Source organism: Nymphaea colorata, chromosome 8 (assembly GCF_008831285.2).
Source record: "Nymphaea colorata isolate Beijing-Zhang1983 chromosome 8, ASM883128v2, whole genome shotgun sequence".
Lineage (NCBI taxonomy): Eukaryota > Viridiplantae > Streptophyta > Magnoliopsida > Nymphaeales > Nymphaeaceae > Nymphaea > Nymphaea colorata.
This window is the reverse complement of record NC_045145.1, coordinates 18,020,258-18,035,658: the sequence shown is the minus strand read 5'-3', so window position 1 is coordinate 18,035,658 and position 15,401 is coordinate 18,020,258. Positions and strand designations below refer to the sequence as shown.

The following is a 15,401-nucleotide window of genomic DNA, read 5'->3' as shown; positions in this document are numbered from 1 at the left end:
CCTGTAGGATATAGAACAAAGAGGAAGGAACTTTGAACAACAAAATGCCCTCCCCCCAATCTTCCAGCCACGCACGAGCAGTAAAGCCATTCTCCATAGACCATCTAACCTCTTTTTTAATGGCGTCCCAACCCCATTTTATTCCTTTCCAAAGCCAGGAGTCTTTGGCCTTGCCCTTGCAAGTCCAGAGACTATGGTTCCCTAGGTACTTCTTGGAGACAACGGATGCCCAAGGAGATGTCGCATGGCCAACTTGCAAAGCAAGCTTTTCCAAGCAAGCTTTTCCAAGCAAGCTCTATTTAGGTCTGCGATACTTCTCAAGCCTACACCGCCCTCCCCTTTTGGTATGCAAAGCTTTTTCCATGCAACTAAATGATGTTTGCGGCAATCTAGTTTAGAGCCCCATAAAAAATTAGCTGCAAGGGATTCGAGTACCTGAATAATCTTCTGTGGAAGTTTGAAGGGAGAGCACCAGAAAAATATAAGGGGCATAAAGGAAGATTGGAGTAGACACAACCTGCCAGCATAGGAGAGGTGCAAGGCCTTCCATGAAGCCAACTTCCTTTGAACTTTAAGAACAAGAGGTTGACAAAGTTGGAAACTAAGTTTCCCCACAAAGAGAGGAAGCCCAAGTAGTTAAGAGGAAGGGATGCAAGGGGCCAGCCAGTAGAGGCCACATCCAAGTTACTCACGTCTTCCTGAGCATTGAACGTTACCAATCTTGATTTTCCATCATTAACTCTCATGCCAGGTCTCAAAATCGGCCATATTATCATTGTAACGATTGCCATCGTTATTTCTTCCAATATCGTGGCTGACTGGTGTTTCTTTCCTGATATAGCAATTACCATTGTTGTCGTTGTTTCCTTCATTAGCGTGGCTGCTTCATTAGCGTGGCTGACTGGTGTTTCCTTCTTGATGCCCCTAATATCTCTTTTACTAAATTGGCAATACTTTCTAAAAAGTGCTCGTATTTGTGAATGCACGCGGAAGGCATTTGGTACAGTTTATGAAAATCAGTTTTGAAATCCAATCGTCCAAGCTGCTAATTCAGCGACTTGGTTAAATTGGCTGTGAATGCACATAAAAAATAAAAAACTATTTTGAAAATTGAATGAACATCGTTTATACATAAATAGACTGTAAAAATGACAACAACGATCTTAATTTGGACTGGTTAACACTCGTTTGAAGACCTCAGGTTATCTTTAATGGAAAAAAATATTCCTGCATGGATTTCTATTTCGTTGTTCTTTTTGTTATTTTTTACAACACGAAAAAGAGAACAAGTTGATTTAGGATGTATAGACGTTCAGTTAAATGAAAAGACAAGTAAACAGGAAAAAAGTAAATCTGGATCGCCTTCTCGAGGACATTTCCAAAGCTGCCTTTGCTTGTACTATCGTTTATGGATTTGACACGGGATAAGAGATTTTGCAATATTTCGCTATATGAATAGCCAACAAAAGCTGAGATTTCATGTACATATTTGCACTCTTTAAGCCCATTGGTTGGATCTTGCATCCAGCACCAATTAGGGATATCAGTAGTTGGAATTCGATTGTATATTTAATTATTGGATTTGGATCGATTCTTCTTGTTGATTTAAAAATTGAACTTGAATATGTATAAACTTTTCTTCCTTCATATTTGAATCCAAATGCATAAACATCCAATACGTTAGATACGGTAAAGTGCACATCTGATTTGGATCTGATTCAACATCTCTAACGATTTGCATCATTTCCAATTGTCAAGCATCTGACAAGTTTGATAGGGAGAGAGAAAAATACTTACTCTCAAGTATTGAACTTGAACTTTTAATTCTTAAATCCAACCATTATGATGGACGGTTAAAAGAAAACAAAAAGAAAAAAATGATGGTCATTTTCGTATCTAGCATCAATTCCCATGTTTTTATTCGTGTTTATCGCTCAACCATTGATCTGCATCTTATGATTGCCCTTGGTTAGATAGAGTCACCATTTACTCACTATATATCTAGAGTCACTATATATATATATATAACCGTCAAACTTTGATTTTCATAGAGAAACTGAAAATCTAATACTTGAGATTCTTCTTTTATCCTAAATCCCACAATGGTGGACCAGAAATTCCTTGATGTGATATCAAATGTAAACACTTAAACTAATCACAAGTTTTCCTTCTAAAATAATCTAGCCAGTGCAAATTAAAGAACAGGCATAAGTCGATGACCAAACTCATGCTAAGCCTTGCTCTTGCCATGCATCTAGAGCTTCAACAATTAAAAACTTCAGGTGCATCAAATTCAAAGGCGAGAAAAGGCCAAGCGATGAACTAAGCCACCAGAGAGTTTCCACGGTGCAGCCCTTTTTGACCCCTCAAACAAGGGCTCGACGACAATGGTTCTGTTAAACATGACGCAATATTGCCAAGGGCCTTGAGAAGATTGAATTCAAACTAAAAGCCACAATATTTCTTGACATATGAGACAGTGGCAACAGGAAAAGAGTAATTAACATGAGGACGCCTTTCCTTTTTTCCTTGTTAGAAAAAGGTTGAAGGCGGCTATCATTTAATGGAAGCGACTCTCTAGGGAGTTCCTATAGATCACAAAATTGCAGACATATAAAAAGCAAGAGAAGTCTATTGCTGAATACATTGCTGGCTTCAAGTCAATTTGCGATGAGTTTGCTTCTATACGGAAGTTTTCATGTGCAGTTTTGTGTTGTTTGGTGACAGAGAGAATTTGGAGGAATGTTCTTTAATACACAATATTGAATGAATGTAAAACCATTCTTGGAATCACTGGGTTAACGCAGCGTTCGTGTTACCAAATGCTGCTTTGGTTTGGAATTGATAATCACCTATGAAAAGGAAATTCATGGTGAACAATGCGTTCCAAAGAAAACAATATTCCTATTACTAAACGCCCTATTAAGTTTGTAATTGATCTACCACCTATTTTAAGGAAATTCATGGTCATTGAAGACACTCACAATTTCAGTCGTATAATTGTAAATTGAGTTCATCTGTCTCAAACATCTAGCCTCCCGATTTATCATACTATTTCGTGTTTGCCTCATTACTTCCAGTTGGTATCACTCTTTGGTGTCCATCTAACAGCTTCTTTAAAATATTTAATATAACATGGCTGAAAAGCTAAAATTTCTCTTCTTTACTATGGAGCTGTGCTATTACATAACATAAACTATAGATATGATAGTCAAATCTGATGTAATCACTAAATTTCTCCAATCTCAAGAATATTGGTATCTTTCTTTAGTGAGGGGGAACAAAATATCAATCTTAATCGATTTCCACTAAATTTACGCCTAGTTGTGGTAAGCTATAACTCAAATTCAATAGACAAATTAATCCATTGTTGAATCCTAAGAGATGGTTTACCAATGAGAACAGTAATATAATATTGTTCCATGTATCTACATAACAGCATGTTACTGTGCCAATGACCAAACAGCCCCAACTGGCCTTCATCAACTCCAATACCACGTTAAACTAGAAGCATCTATACGTATCTAGGGAACTTTTACTAGTTCGTCATTTGATCAGTATTAATCACAAGAAATAAAACTTTACTAATCCATACGCATATAATTGGCGGATAAACACTGTCTTTTAATATTTTTAACCGATGTAGCCTCATCGATTCAATCCACAACTCGATTTTTTTGACACATCACTCTCATCTCATGCTTATAAGAAAGTTTTCTAAGAAGACAACAATGGGCAAATGGGTCCTAGCAAGAAGCTTGACGTATAAGATAAGAGTAACTTAATTACGACCGACACCATATATGGGCCTTGAATATTTAACGGCGAAGTGCTTAACTTTTAATGAAATAGCAAAACCAAACTCAAATTTCATATTCCTTAAATCAAGCGTTCAAACATAAATGTTCATGCACCACCACTATTCTGTTATTCCTTAAAAAATCAAGCGTATATGCAATATGAATTCATCTATCACCTGTTCTAATTTGCAGGCTAGGTTGATTTCATACGATGAACATCATTTAGTAATTTCTTCTGTTTGAGCTCCTCAAATGAGGACGTAGCTTTGGAGTCTGGACCAAAAAAACTTCCTTTCCGGATCAACGGACCGAAAGGAAAATCTTCGCCGTATAAATCGAGCCTCATAAATGAGCCTACGTGATTCAAGGGATACCTCTCCCTCTCTTCTCTCCCCTTCTTCCTGACTCTTTCTAACCACATTCTCTATCCATTTGTATCCTACAAGCCTCTCTCTCTCTCTCTCTCTCTCTCTCTCTCTCTCAATCTCAAGTAGCTAAAGAGAGAAAATCAGGATCCTTCCACCAACAAAAGGAAAAGGAGAAAAATAAGAAAGGATTGATTTTAGGGTTTCCAGATTCATACGATCAATTTCCACACAAAGACTGTGTTTGGATCAAGCCTTTTTTAGGTGCAGGTGGGAAGTATGGGCAGGGTTAAGCTCCAGATTAAAAAAATCGAGAACAGTACCAATCGGCAAGTCACTTTCTCGAAAAGGAGAAATGGGTTGATCAAAAAGGCCTACGAGCTCTCCATCCTTTGTGATATTGATATTGCCCTCATCATGTTCTCGCCGTCCGGCCGGCTCAGTCATTTCTCCGGGAAGAAAAGGTCATCTCCAACCTGACGCCTTCAATCCTGTTGGCATAATAACCAATCGACGTTGCCCAATTTTTCTTAGTTATCAAATTGGTCTTATCCTTTTTGTTCTCTTGCAGAATTGAAGATGTCTTGGCTCGTTATCTTAGCTTGCCGGAACAAGAGAGAGGAGGGTATGGCCTCCGAAATCATTGACAATTGATGTTTTAATGCATTCTGAATTTGATGTTCATCTGTTTGAATTTTATTTACTGCGAATTTCTTCAATTAACTGAGTTATCTTCGCCATTGTTTTTGCAGGACAATTAAGAATCCGGAGGTAAAAGAAAACATGGAACTATCGTATCAAAAATGGAAGCTTTCCTATCAATTATTTTCTTTCTTTGTAATTTTTTCATTTTCTCTTGTTTCCGGGAAACAATTCGCGTTTGTCTTTGTTATGTATGCTCGACCTGGAGAATTTCGACGTTTAATTATTGTAATTCCCTGTACTAAATACTGCATTTTGGTGCAGTTCGTAATGAGGGCAATCAAAAAATTGAGGTGTGAGAGCGATCTTACTTCTCATCTAACAAGGTACTACTTGAATTCTCTTTTGTAGAGAATTTTTACTTTTTATGAAAGCAAGGTGCAGGTAGCTCGATTATATTCAAGACGTGTCATTGGAAAATAAATATGCACCATGTTGAATTATTGTTTCTGGGGAGTTTTTCTATGTTGAATTATCACTAGCCCTCGTCCTTCGTATTTTCTGATACATTTTTTTTTTTTGTGAACAGTCCAGGAGGTGCCAATACGAACGTAGAGGTAAGCGCGTACTTGTTTTGATCTCTTCGAATTCATATAAATTGGTATACAATGTTTTGGCTAAACGCATGCTGGTTGAATTTTTTAGGAGCTGCAACAAGAAATCGCTAGATATCAACACCAAATTCATAGTGCTGAAAGGAGACTAAGGTATCATAACTTGAAACGACATTATTTATTCAGGTTCTATTGAGAGAGAGAGAGAGAGAGAGAGAGAGACTGTCTTCGATGAATTTCGTAAACATGGAGAGACGACTGAATGTGCAGATACTTTGAGCCGGACGCTTCAGAAATAACATCATTGGCCGAGTTGGAATGCTACGAGAAATTTCTTCTGGATTTGACTGCTCATTGTTCACAACGAATGGTGAGAACCTCTTACTCCAAACTTAATAACCTGTACAAGTTTCCTATTCGATCAAAACATGCATGCACGAACTAACATAGATACATGGGATCTGTCCACTAATGATCAGTGAACCTCCGTTACATTCCCCCCAAATAAATTGGAGCATGACATTCAGTTAATTTTTTCTTTCTTTCTTTTCCTTCATCCGTAAGCCATATTTTACTTTTTGTTTTCTTTTGCGTTCAATTTTCATGCGTTTTGACTAGTGAAACTTGATAAACAGATGTATTTGGAGGCGCAGGAGGGGATGCAGACCTCCTACGAGAGCCAACCTTCGGATAGTTGGTTGCACCAGAGCACTCAAGTCCCCGTTCAATCTTTTCTGGGATCAGATCACCACTTGATGTCCTTAACGTACATCTCTCTCTCTCTCTCTATCTCTGTCCCCATCTCTGTCTCTAGATCTCTCTTCTCTGACTTTGTTTAATTGGCTGCGTGGTAAGGGATCATGCGCAGGGCTTGCCGGAGCACCTGGTGCAGACGTCCATCTACGATGCATTCTCTCATGCAGGGTTGGTGCCATCCATGGAGCACCACCACATGGGGGGCGACTGCCCTCCTCCTCCGGCCCACCTCTCCATGAAATGCGACAGCGCGCAGCTGGAGAGCAGCACCTGCAGCTCCATCTTCCCCGACATCAACCGTTCCTTACCGCCTGCGGTCAGTTGGCAGCCACCCTACCCGTCGCCCGATCAGCTCATCTCCTCTCTGGTGCCCACCTCCTTCCCTCTCATGCAGGTCAGCTCCTTCTTCCCATGCACTGCCCATGTAGAAGAAACACAACCTCTCCCTCTCATGGCGAGGGACCAGCTAGTTAATGAGTTTGTTGGGTCCCATAGCTAATCCACTTATAGGCAGATTAAATTTTCGAGCAGGAGCCCATCTGTAGCACAGCTATATATTAGACACAGACTCGTTTGTCAACTAGTTTACTGCTCTGTAACTTGAAATGTTTCATCTCGTTTTGAGATGGTGCTTTTGTATAGAAAAGATCATTGGTGACAAAATTTGATGACAAATGTGAGGGCGTTGAATAATGTGGCAGCAGCACGGGATGGGAGAGCAGGAGGTGCAGGGAGTTATGCCACAGCACCAGCAGGATGAGGCGACAACTGGTCTCTCCAGCCTACCGGGCACCGCCGATGATGCCACCTACAGCAACCGCGTGGCAGATTTGAACATGGAGTGACGTTATTGTACCTTTCCGTTCTATTCCCTTTTTTTTTCCCCAATTCTCTCACAGATCGTTGTATACTCTTCAAGGAGAAAAAAAATTAGTTCCTTCATATAATTAGGGAAGTTAGAGAAATAGAGGATGATATGAAATTAATGTCCAATATATAATACATACATACAGATGCCTGCTCATTAATTAAAAGGCGTGTCTCACTGGGCCTTTGAGAAGATCCTACAAGTACAGGACTTGATCAGGAGTTGATATGATGACTGATGAAGGTGAAGAACAAGAAATATGTTCAACAAAGACATCTCTCTCTCTCTCTCTCTCTCTCTTGATATATCTCTCTACGAGTGAGTGCCTGAGTGTGATTTTGTACATTTCCTGTTCGATCACAGATCAAGAAATCTTGGGTCCTTGACGATATGAGATCAGATGCAGAGAGAAATCGAGGGTGATACGATTTACGTGCCATGCATGTCTTTTTATGATTCATGTTTAATGGCGATTGCGATGTTCTTTACGCTGTCTTCCGATGCATATGAACGAATTAAAGAAACCGATCCAGGATCTTCTCTGAGCAAAACTCGAGTACGTTCTTGATGATGATGTTGATGACGATTGATGATGATATCAATGGGGTGATAGTGATCCGTTTGATGAAGCAAGCGGTCGAAGGTGCTCGATATAAAGCGGTGAGGTGGCGAATGCAGACAAGGCGATGCGGTTTTGAAAGTCAGTTATACACAAGCTTTGATCACGATGAAACGGCCTCCATCGCCGCCTCCTTTTGACCAGCGACGCCACAGCACAACCCAGAATTCGTATTCAATGAATCCCTCTCAACCGGTGAACCAGCTGACACCGGAAAATGCGAATCGATGTTGCCGATACAGGTATCGGCGCCATATGGATTTACTGACCGATACGGCCGTGTTGTTTGCGTTTAAATGAAAAAAGTTAAGATGCTGTAAATTGATTTGGAAAATTAATCTGTACTTTTATTAACCAGTGGGTCAAATTTGGTCTGCATATCCAACTGAATTGCTTTGAAAATTTTTGATGTAGAAAAAAATTAGCATTCTATCAAAAAATCGGATCAGATTCATATTTAAGAATAACATCTGAACAGATTAGCAGTTTTAAAGTCGGTTTTAAAATATAATAATGTTGTTTCGATTCAGCTGTCTATTTAAAAAAACTACATTTGGATGCGATGTGAAAATAAGAGTCAAATTGGAATTGAATTAGCATTGTGAATCTAAAATTGAATTTCAATATGGTACAAACTTTTCTTCATTGATATCATATGATATATATATATAGTTCAAATGTGATCTATTGATATCTCTATCAATATATGGTGCCCATACAACTGTGGATACCATGGAATATTTTAAATTTGAATTTAGCTTTCGGTTAATCATCCTAACTGGTTGTTTATAAATTTCAACTTCACTACCCACAAAAAACTGGTCCTCAAATTTTTATATTTGTTAAATAGCTAAATATATATCAGAAAAAGATATATTAATCTGCCGGTTCAATAACTTCCAGTTGGTCTACCAATTTGTAACACCCGCAACCGGGCGGCCTAGAACCAAACGGAAGGAAATTAAACAATTCCACTCATAGAAATGAGAAATACCTAAGCAAAAGATTGCAAACCGTCACCCTTTTGTTTTTCTGTTCCAGCCCTTCACATTACAATATTTTTGCGTAAAATTAAAAAATGTAGACAATTCTGGCACCATCTAATTAGAAAAAGAACATACGAAAGCACATCACTGAATACCAAGAAGAAATTACAACGAAACGCGTTGGAGAGATCTCTTCTTTATTACTTGTAAATTTAATTCTGTATTGTTGCTGTGTTCAACTTCATGCCTTCTTCTTGTGGGAACCAGCATTTCGCTTCTCAAGGTATTCAAAGACACTGCCGTCATAAACTCCTCTTACTGCATCCCTGTGCAGCAGCCCATCCTCGTCTTTCGCTAGCGAATACAGAAGCTTCCATTCTGCGTAACTCAATATCCTGACAAAAGAGTTGCAAGAACTTACATAGAAGAGAGAGAGAGAGAGAGAACATATATATTTTGAAAGAAAAATTAATAGCATTAATCTGCAGATGTTGGCTAATTACCAGCCAACGAAGTCGTAAGTGTTTCGGTTTGCCTTGAGCATTTTGTTGATCTCATCTTCTGTCAGTGCATCGGCATAAGTGGCGGCGTACTTGCTGAAAATAGCATCGAACTTCTCAGGCGCGAACCTGAAACATCAAAAAAATAAATGGCACCACTAAAGCCTCGGTGGTGGGGGGAACACTGGTCTTTTAGTAGTGGTGAAATACTTAAAGAACAGGCGTTTCAGGATTTTGTTATTACGAACGGTGAGTTGTTAACCGGCCGGAAAAGATAAAGACCTAAGAATAATATTCTTTTGTTTTTTTGTTGTTGATGTGAATATATTAGCTTTCCTACAAGATATTTCAAGCAAAGGACGCAGTAATGATAACAATATCAATGATAATATTAGTTATAGAAACAAAGTAAAATATTGAAGAACGAGGTAATGTTAAGCCGCACTAAAGGAAAGAACAACAAAGAAAGGAAATCAAGATGGCGCTCCTTATAGTTATACGCGCCTGAGTTAGGCAGATCAGGGCGGCAGCGACCCAGTGAGGGTAGGGTCTGCAAATGCTATGATCCCACCTCAAAAAAAAAAAAAATTACATGTAAAATTTTAAAAAAATTTAATGATATTTCGGCCCATGTCAAAACTTAGAAACTTTAATTCGGCTTCCCTTATGAGAAATTTTTAACTCCGCCCTTGAGTATTGGTCTATGATAAGACCGATCAATGCACTGTAAGTATCGAACTCGTGACCTATCGATCAATACAGGTAATAATTGAAAGCTGAGTTAATTATATATGGTGACTTAGCTCTGCTCAAGAAGCAAGATGAGCCATAGAGACACGAACCAACCTTCCTTCGGTGTCGTAGGATTCAGAGTCGCTTCCATGTTTGCATTTGTGGATGTCCTTAATGTAAATTGGAAGCAGAGGATTTGGTAGACATCCCTGACACAAAGATCCAAAATATTGAAGGACAATGTTAGTCCTTCTTGAACGGTTCAAAATCAATGCTAGAATTAATTTCTTTTTTACGAATTCGTAAAAGTCGAACACCAATACTTCAAAGAGAGATAGTAATATAAGGGAAATTTCGAGAACTACTAACCACATAGGTAAAAACTTCAGTTCTCACTTGGCACGAGAATTTTTTTTTCCCCATTAAAATAAGGAAAAGTGTTTTCTTAAGTCTCTACTTCCCAATGAACAGAATTTTTTTAAGGAATATCTTCCATGAGAGACATATATTTTTTCTCAAGAACTTGGCATGAGGCAAAATGAAAGGAGAATTCGCTCACCGGAACCGTGAAGTAGCTAAGAGAAAGATTTATGAGGAAACCACCGCCGATGGACACCAGAACTCCACAGCCAATTGCTCGCATGCCTGCGCGAAAATAGAACATACTTCTTTCAAAATGACAGGGAAAGAGTTATTCATTGAAAAAAAAAACATTCACTAATGTAGGCGGGAAATTACAGCAAATATATATATATATAGTCATTGTTAGCTCCTACCAATGACACTCGGCGCATTATAATATATTATTAGATGATGGGATCAGTGGCCATTGACCACCCCAGTCTATAGAATTTGATTTATTTATAAATAAAAGCTTCATTGTTTACATAGGAGTGTACTTTAAAGTTTAAAATTTAAATGAACAGTGCCCCTTAATAAATTTTTTTTTTTGGCTCTGCTTGGTATGCGGCCCAGTATAGTCAATTGTCGGACACCAAACCAGAAAAATCACTTTATTTACACATTCAAACCTCCGTAAATTTTATTTATTTATATATGGATGCCCTTTAAAGTCTAAGACTTAACAGAAATTCCCGGTTTCACCACACGACGAAACAAGAGCCAATGCTCTTCAGTCAGAAATTCCCGGTTCCTAGTTTTTTTTGGGTCATGTTTCCTTTTTTACACCATTCAAACCAAATCGATACTTACATGTTCCCAATATCTTTTGCATACATCATCAAAAGATTATATATTGACTTTTATGACGAGTAGACATTATTTGTAAAAAAATATAACTAGCACAATTTTTTTTTTGCTCAAGTCCGAAGAGCCATAGGACCTGAGTGGGGTTGGACCATGGATGCCATGCCTACCATCAAGTAGGGATGTCAACATATCCGATTTGAATTGGATATCCGGCCGAACTGATCCGAAAAAATCATATATGAAAAAGAATTTAATATCCAATTAAAAAATCAGATCTGATTCGGATTTAATAAAGGGCATCTGATCAGATTCAGATTCTGATATACATAAATATCCGAACAGAGTCGGATACATATTCAGACCAGATTCATTTTTTGAAAAATATCTTGTATCTAATGCTATTAAATTTTAAAAATTAGAAAAATTCGATTCAAAATTCAGATTCAGATTCAGATTCAGATATAAATATAAAAATCGGATTCAGATTATAAAATTAGATTTTGGATTCAGATTCAGATATGACTTTTATTGATTTGAATTCGAGTCCCAATATGTGAATATATGAGACAACAATATGATTAAGGATATATCCGATCCAAATCTGATCTGTTGGCATCTCTACCGTCAAGTAGTACCGATGTAGCTCTAGACCCTAAAAGTAAGAAGAAATGATGAAGTTTTGACTCTTGCTTAGGTGGTATGTTCCTTGAAAAGTAGCTATGAGAAATCACAGAATCTACTCTTTAGTATAAAAGGTAACGGATATCTTTTCCTTGCACTGATATTGCTTCAATATTGTGAGCTTCAATTTCCATATCATCTCAGTTGGCTGGTGATTACTCACTATTGCTTTCAGTTTTAGCTCACATTAATTGATAAATAATTTAAAAGGACCTTTAATAATACAATACTTAATATTGTAAGACTATATTAACTAGAAAATTAATTTGAGGCAAATAAAAATTATGGGCCTCAAAAGGAACGTTTGAAAATAATAATACATTGTTAGTGTCCCATAAATCTATCTCAAAAATTATAATTGATTTATAAAACACCTGAACAATTGGAAATAGTAACAATGTGTTGTGTACGAGTAAAATTACTAATGCTGTTGTTCTCAAGTGTCGTTTCCATCTTAACATCTTAGTCACACATCCTTTAAGCTCCGAAAGTGGGTCCACTCGGATCTTTTTGTTTTTTATTATTAGGTCCTTATGATAATATAAAATCTATACAAAGAGTTAAACTTTTAAAGATTTATCATTCTTCCATAAACCACCTTCTTTAACCCAGGTCTATTTTTTTATCACTCAATAGCTGGAAAATGAAGGTTCATAACCATATTTTCTTTCTCATGGACCCTAACCCATAATAACTTTGAATCTTATTTTAGTATATCAAACGGTATAAATTCTGACATTTGTTAAGTAAATTTTAACTTAAAATGAAGAAATAATATCATATGAATATAATAGCAAAAAAAGCTTAATGAAAATAAACGGCTAGTCAAACTTAGTATAGCATTATTATATTAAAAAGGTGAACTTGGATTATAAGAATAATCATCCATGATTACTATTTGAGACTATAAATGTCTTTAATATGTATTATTTGTAAAAATGCATGCTTGAGGCAATTCTTTTAATTATCCAAACAAAATTTTAAATTAAACCAGACAAGCATACTTCAATAATTAATTAAATTATTTGATCAAATAAACTATAAAAGACAAATTAATGCAATCAATTAATCAAAAAATTCTTTTATTGAAGTAACTTTTTTAACTAACATTGAATATAAACATTTAAAATCAATTTTTTTTAAACAATAAAAAATTAGTTATTGAATTAACCAGATGATTATTGGATCAAAACAAACATGGAACTACATGGTTACATGTGAGAATCCAGTATCTTTATTGGTGGGGAGTAGACCTGGGCGTCAGGTCGGGCCGCAGCCTGGCCAGGGTTGATAACTTTTACATATTATTTTTAGTATTAATAATATATATGTTATTTTTAAAAATATATTTTATATTAAAAAAATTAATATTTGAAAAATATTTTTTTATTGTAACCGGAATGGGCTCGAGCCTAGGTTTCAGACATCGGGCCTGCGCCCAGGCTCGAGTTTTGGACATCGGGCTGGACTGATGCCTAGGTCTAGTGGGGAGGAAATACTAGTTTGAAGTAGCATAATAGGATACCCTTGAAGAAAATTAATATCATATTAAATTTGATGTTGCAAGCCCACCTTCATCTTCATATATATATATTTTAATTTGACCAAATTACATATGATACAAAACCCATGAAGACATTCATGCAGGACATTTTTAGCTGGGAAACCAAAAACCATACCTGTTTTTTTCTTTTCCTTTCATATACATGATTAATTTTTTAGAAAAACTAGGTTCTTTATTTGCATTGTTAAATTTTACTATAATTTGGGATCCACAATACGGCTATAGATATTTCAGATGAGCTAATTAGTGAAACTGGATTTCATATTATTAGATTCGGATATGAAATTGGATTTCAAATGTTCAGATTTGGATTTTAACTCAAATTCAGATGTGGATTGGATTAGATAAAAATTGTAAAAAGTTAGAGTAAGATCAGATTCATATACTGATTTGAAATTCAGGTTTGGATCAGATTTCGGATGTAAACTTGGAACTCGGATTGGAATCAGATTTTGGATGTAAACTTAAAAATCGGATTCGAATATGATGTAAAATTATTTTTTATCCCCTAATATAAAAGAATTGGTCACCCTTTATGGGGACCTATAAGACGGCGAAGGACAATTACAAGAGAAGCTTGTCCAGATGGAAATTAAAAGGTCCTAATCTCATAATGAGCACGTGCGGAATCTACAGATCAAGCGCAGTAGAAATCACGTTTGGCATCCAAGGAAATGCAACCAAGTTCCTGTTGTAGCCATGATCAACGAGTAGCAGTCCCCGAAAATAAGAATTTGGTCACCCTTTGCGGGACATTCCAGAGAGTTCCTTTCTGGTTAATTATAAGTAGTCATGCCACGGAAACAGTAATCTATTCACTAAGCAAAAGGCCCAATTCATGATATCATGCTCCAAGTAACTAATCAGCTAGATCTAGACGTTCCAGGCATGAGGCAACCCGTTCTAAGCTCGCCGGAATCTACAGACTCAGAGACTCTAAAGCACGGACATACCTTGGTAAGTCTCCCATGGATAGACAACCCCATCATGGTTCCTGTCAAAGAAAGCCGCATGCTGCTGCAGCAAGCTCATGTTGTTATGCTCGTGACCCGCCGTCCCGTCCGGGTGCGCCGGATCCGCAGCCACGAGCGCACGGGCGAGATCTGCAAGTTGCTTCACGTGAAACGCAGCAGGAAGAAAGAATTGAAGTACCATGAAACCTTTTCAGCAGAAGCAACGCTTTCTTACATGGCTGAGGCATCTCCTCCTGAAGATCGACATTGAGTTTGCGCTCGGCGGTCACCGGCGCTCTGGCGGCCCATGTCTGGAGAGGCATATCACAGTCGCCGGCAACAGCAGCAGAGGAAGTAGAGGGAGCCATTGGGTAGTCGGGATGTGGTCAAGGGACTCTGGATTCGGAGCCAAACCTTGGTGGCCAACGGAGAAGACTAAAAAACTTGTATATCGTCGGCTTGTCTGGTTGTGGTGTGCGCAGATGGATGAAGCAAGAGATCTCTATTATATAGAGATGACTGCACCATGGCAGGTCCTGGACCTACTTAGAGATGGCTACATTGTATCTGCTTGTGCACCGTGTAAGGCACGGACCTTTTGGGTTGGGTTAGAGGACACATGTCTCGCACTAGGAGCTGTGTACGTTACACTTCCGTGCACATAACTACCTCGGTTAATTTTAGTTACCTTTTAATCAGCCAGTCAATTTGGAAAAGTTTTGTACAAGTGACGTCGTGCTTTTTGGAACATCACATTTCAAAAAGAATAAAGATGTTAACGGGTTGCATTCAAATCGGATATACCATTAACTATATATTTACGTTTTGAATTCGGATTCGAATGCAACAAAGAAAAATCATGTTCGAATCGGAACCTAAAACCAAATTCAATTTAATCTGATTTTTACATTCCTATTTAAATCCAAATCTCAATTTTGAGCCGAATCTTACTGATTTTCAAAATGTAAGAGCATTGGATTGGATATGAGATATCTATTTAAAATTAAATCGAATCCGATTCTAAATCTGATCGAATATTTAATATATATGAATCCGACCGAATGTCCTTTCTTAAATGCGAATTTGATGCAATTTCCTAATCAGATATCAAT

The 15,401-nt window shown here is 37.5% G+C and overlaps 2 protein-coding genes across 3 annotated transcripts; one reads left to right on the top strand and one right to left on the bottom strand.

Moving 5' to 3' along the window:
- Positions 1-4,197: 4,197 nt before the first annotated feature.
- On the top strand, positions 4,198-7,185 carry LOC116259222 (agamous-like MADS-box protein AGL104). Of its 2 annotated transcripts, none has more exons than XM_031636927.2 (10): positions 4,198-4,629; positions 4,737-4,790; positions 4,918-4,936; positions 5,132-5,193; positions 5,397-5,424; positions 5,513-5,574; positions 5,692-5,791; positions 6,057-6,187; positions 6,277-6,571; positions 6,882-7,185. In XM_031636927.2, the coding sequence occupies exons 1-10, from the start codon at positions 4,445-4,447 to the stop codon at positions 7,020-7,022; spliced, it is 1,077 nt and encodes a 358-aa protein (XP_031492787.1). In that variant the 5' UTR covers positions 4,198-4,444; the 3' UTR covers positions 7,023-7,185. The 2 variants fall into 2 exon arrangements, with proteins under 2 accessions (XP_031492787.1, XP_031492786.1); XM_031636926.1 differs by having other exon boundaries at positions 6,879-7,185.
- Positions 7,186-8,648: 1,463 nt separating this feature from the next.
- On the bottom strand, positions 8,649-14,786 carry LOC116259692 (peroxygenase-like). Its single transcript, XM_031637593.2, has 6 exons — positions 14,525-14,786; positions 14,290-14,439; positions 10,442-10,527; positions 9,997-10,091; positions 9,154-9,279; positions 8,649-9,045 (listed from the first exon to the last, which is right to left on the bottom strand). Exons 1-6 carry the CDS (start codon positions 14,655-14,657, stop codon positions 8,892-8,894), a joined length of 744 nt encoding a protein of 247 aa, XP_031493453.1. The 5' UTR covers positions 14,658-14,786; the 3' UTR covers positions 8,649-8,891.
- Between the last annotated feature and the right edge of the window lie 615 nt (positions 14,787-15,401).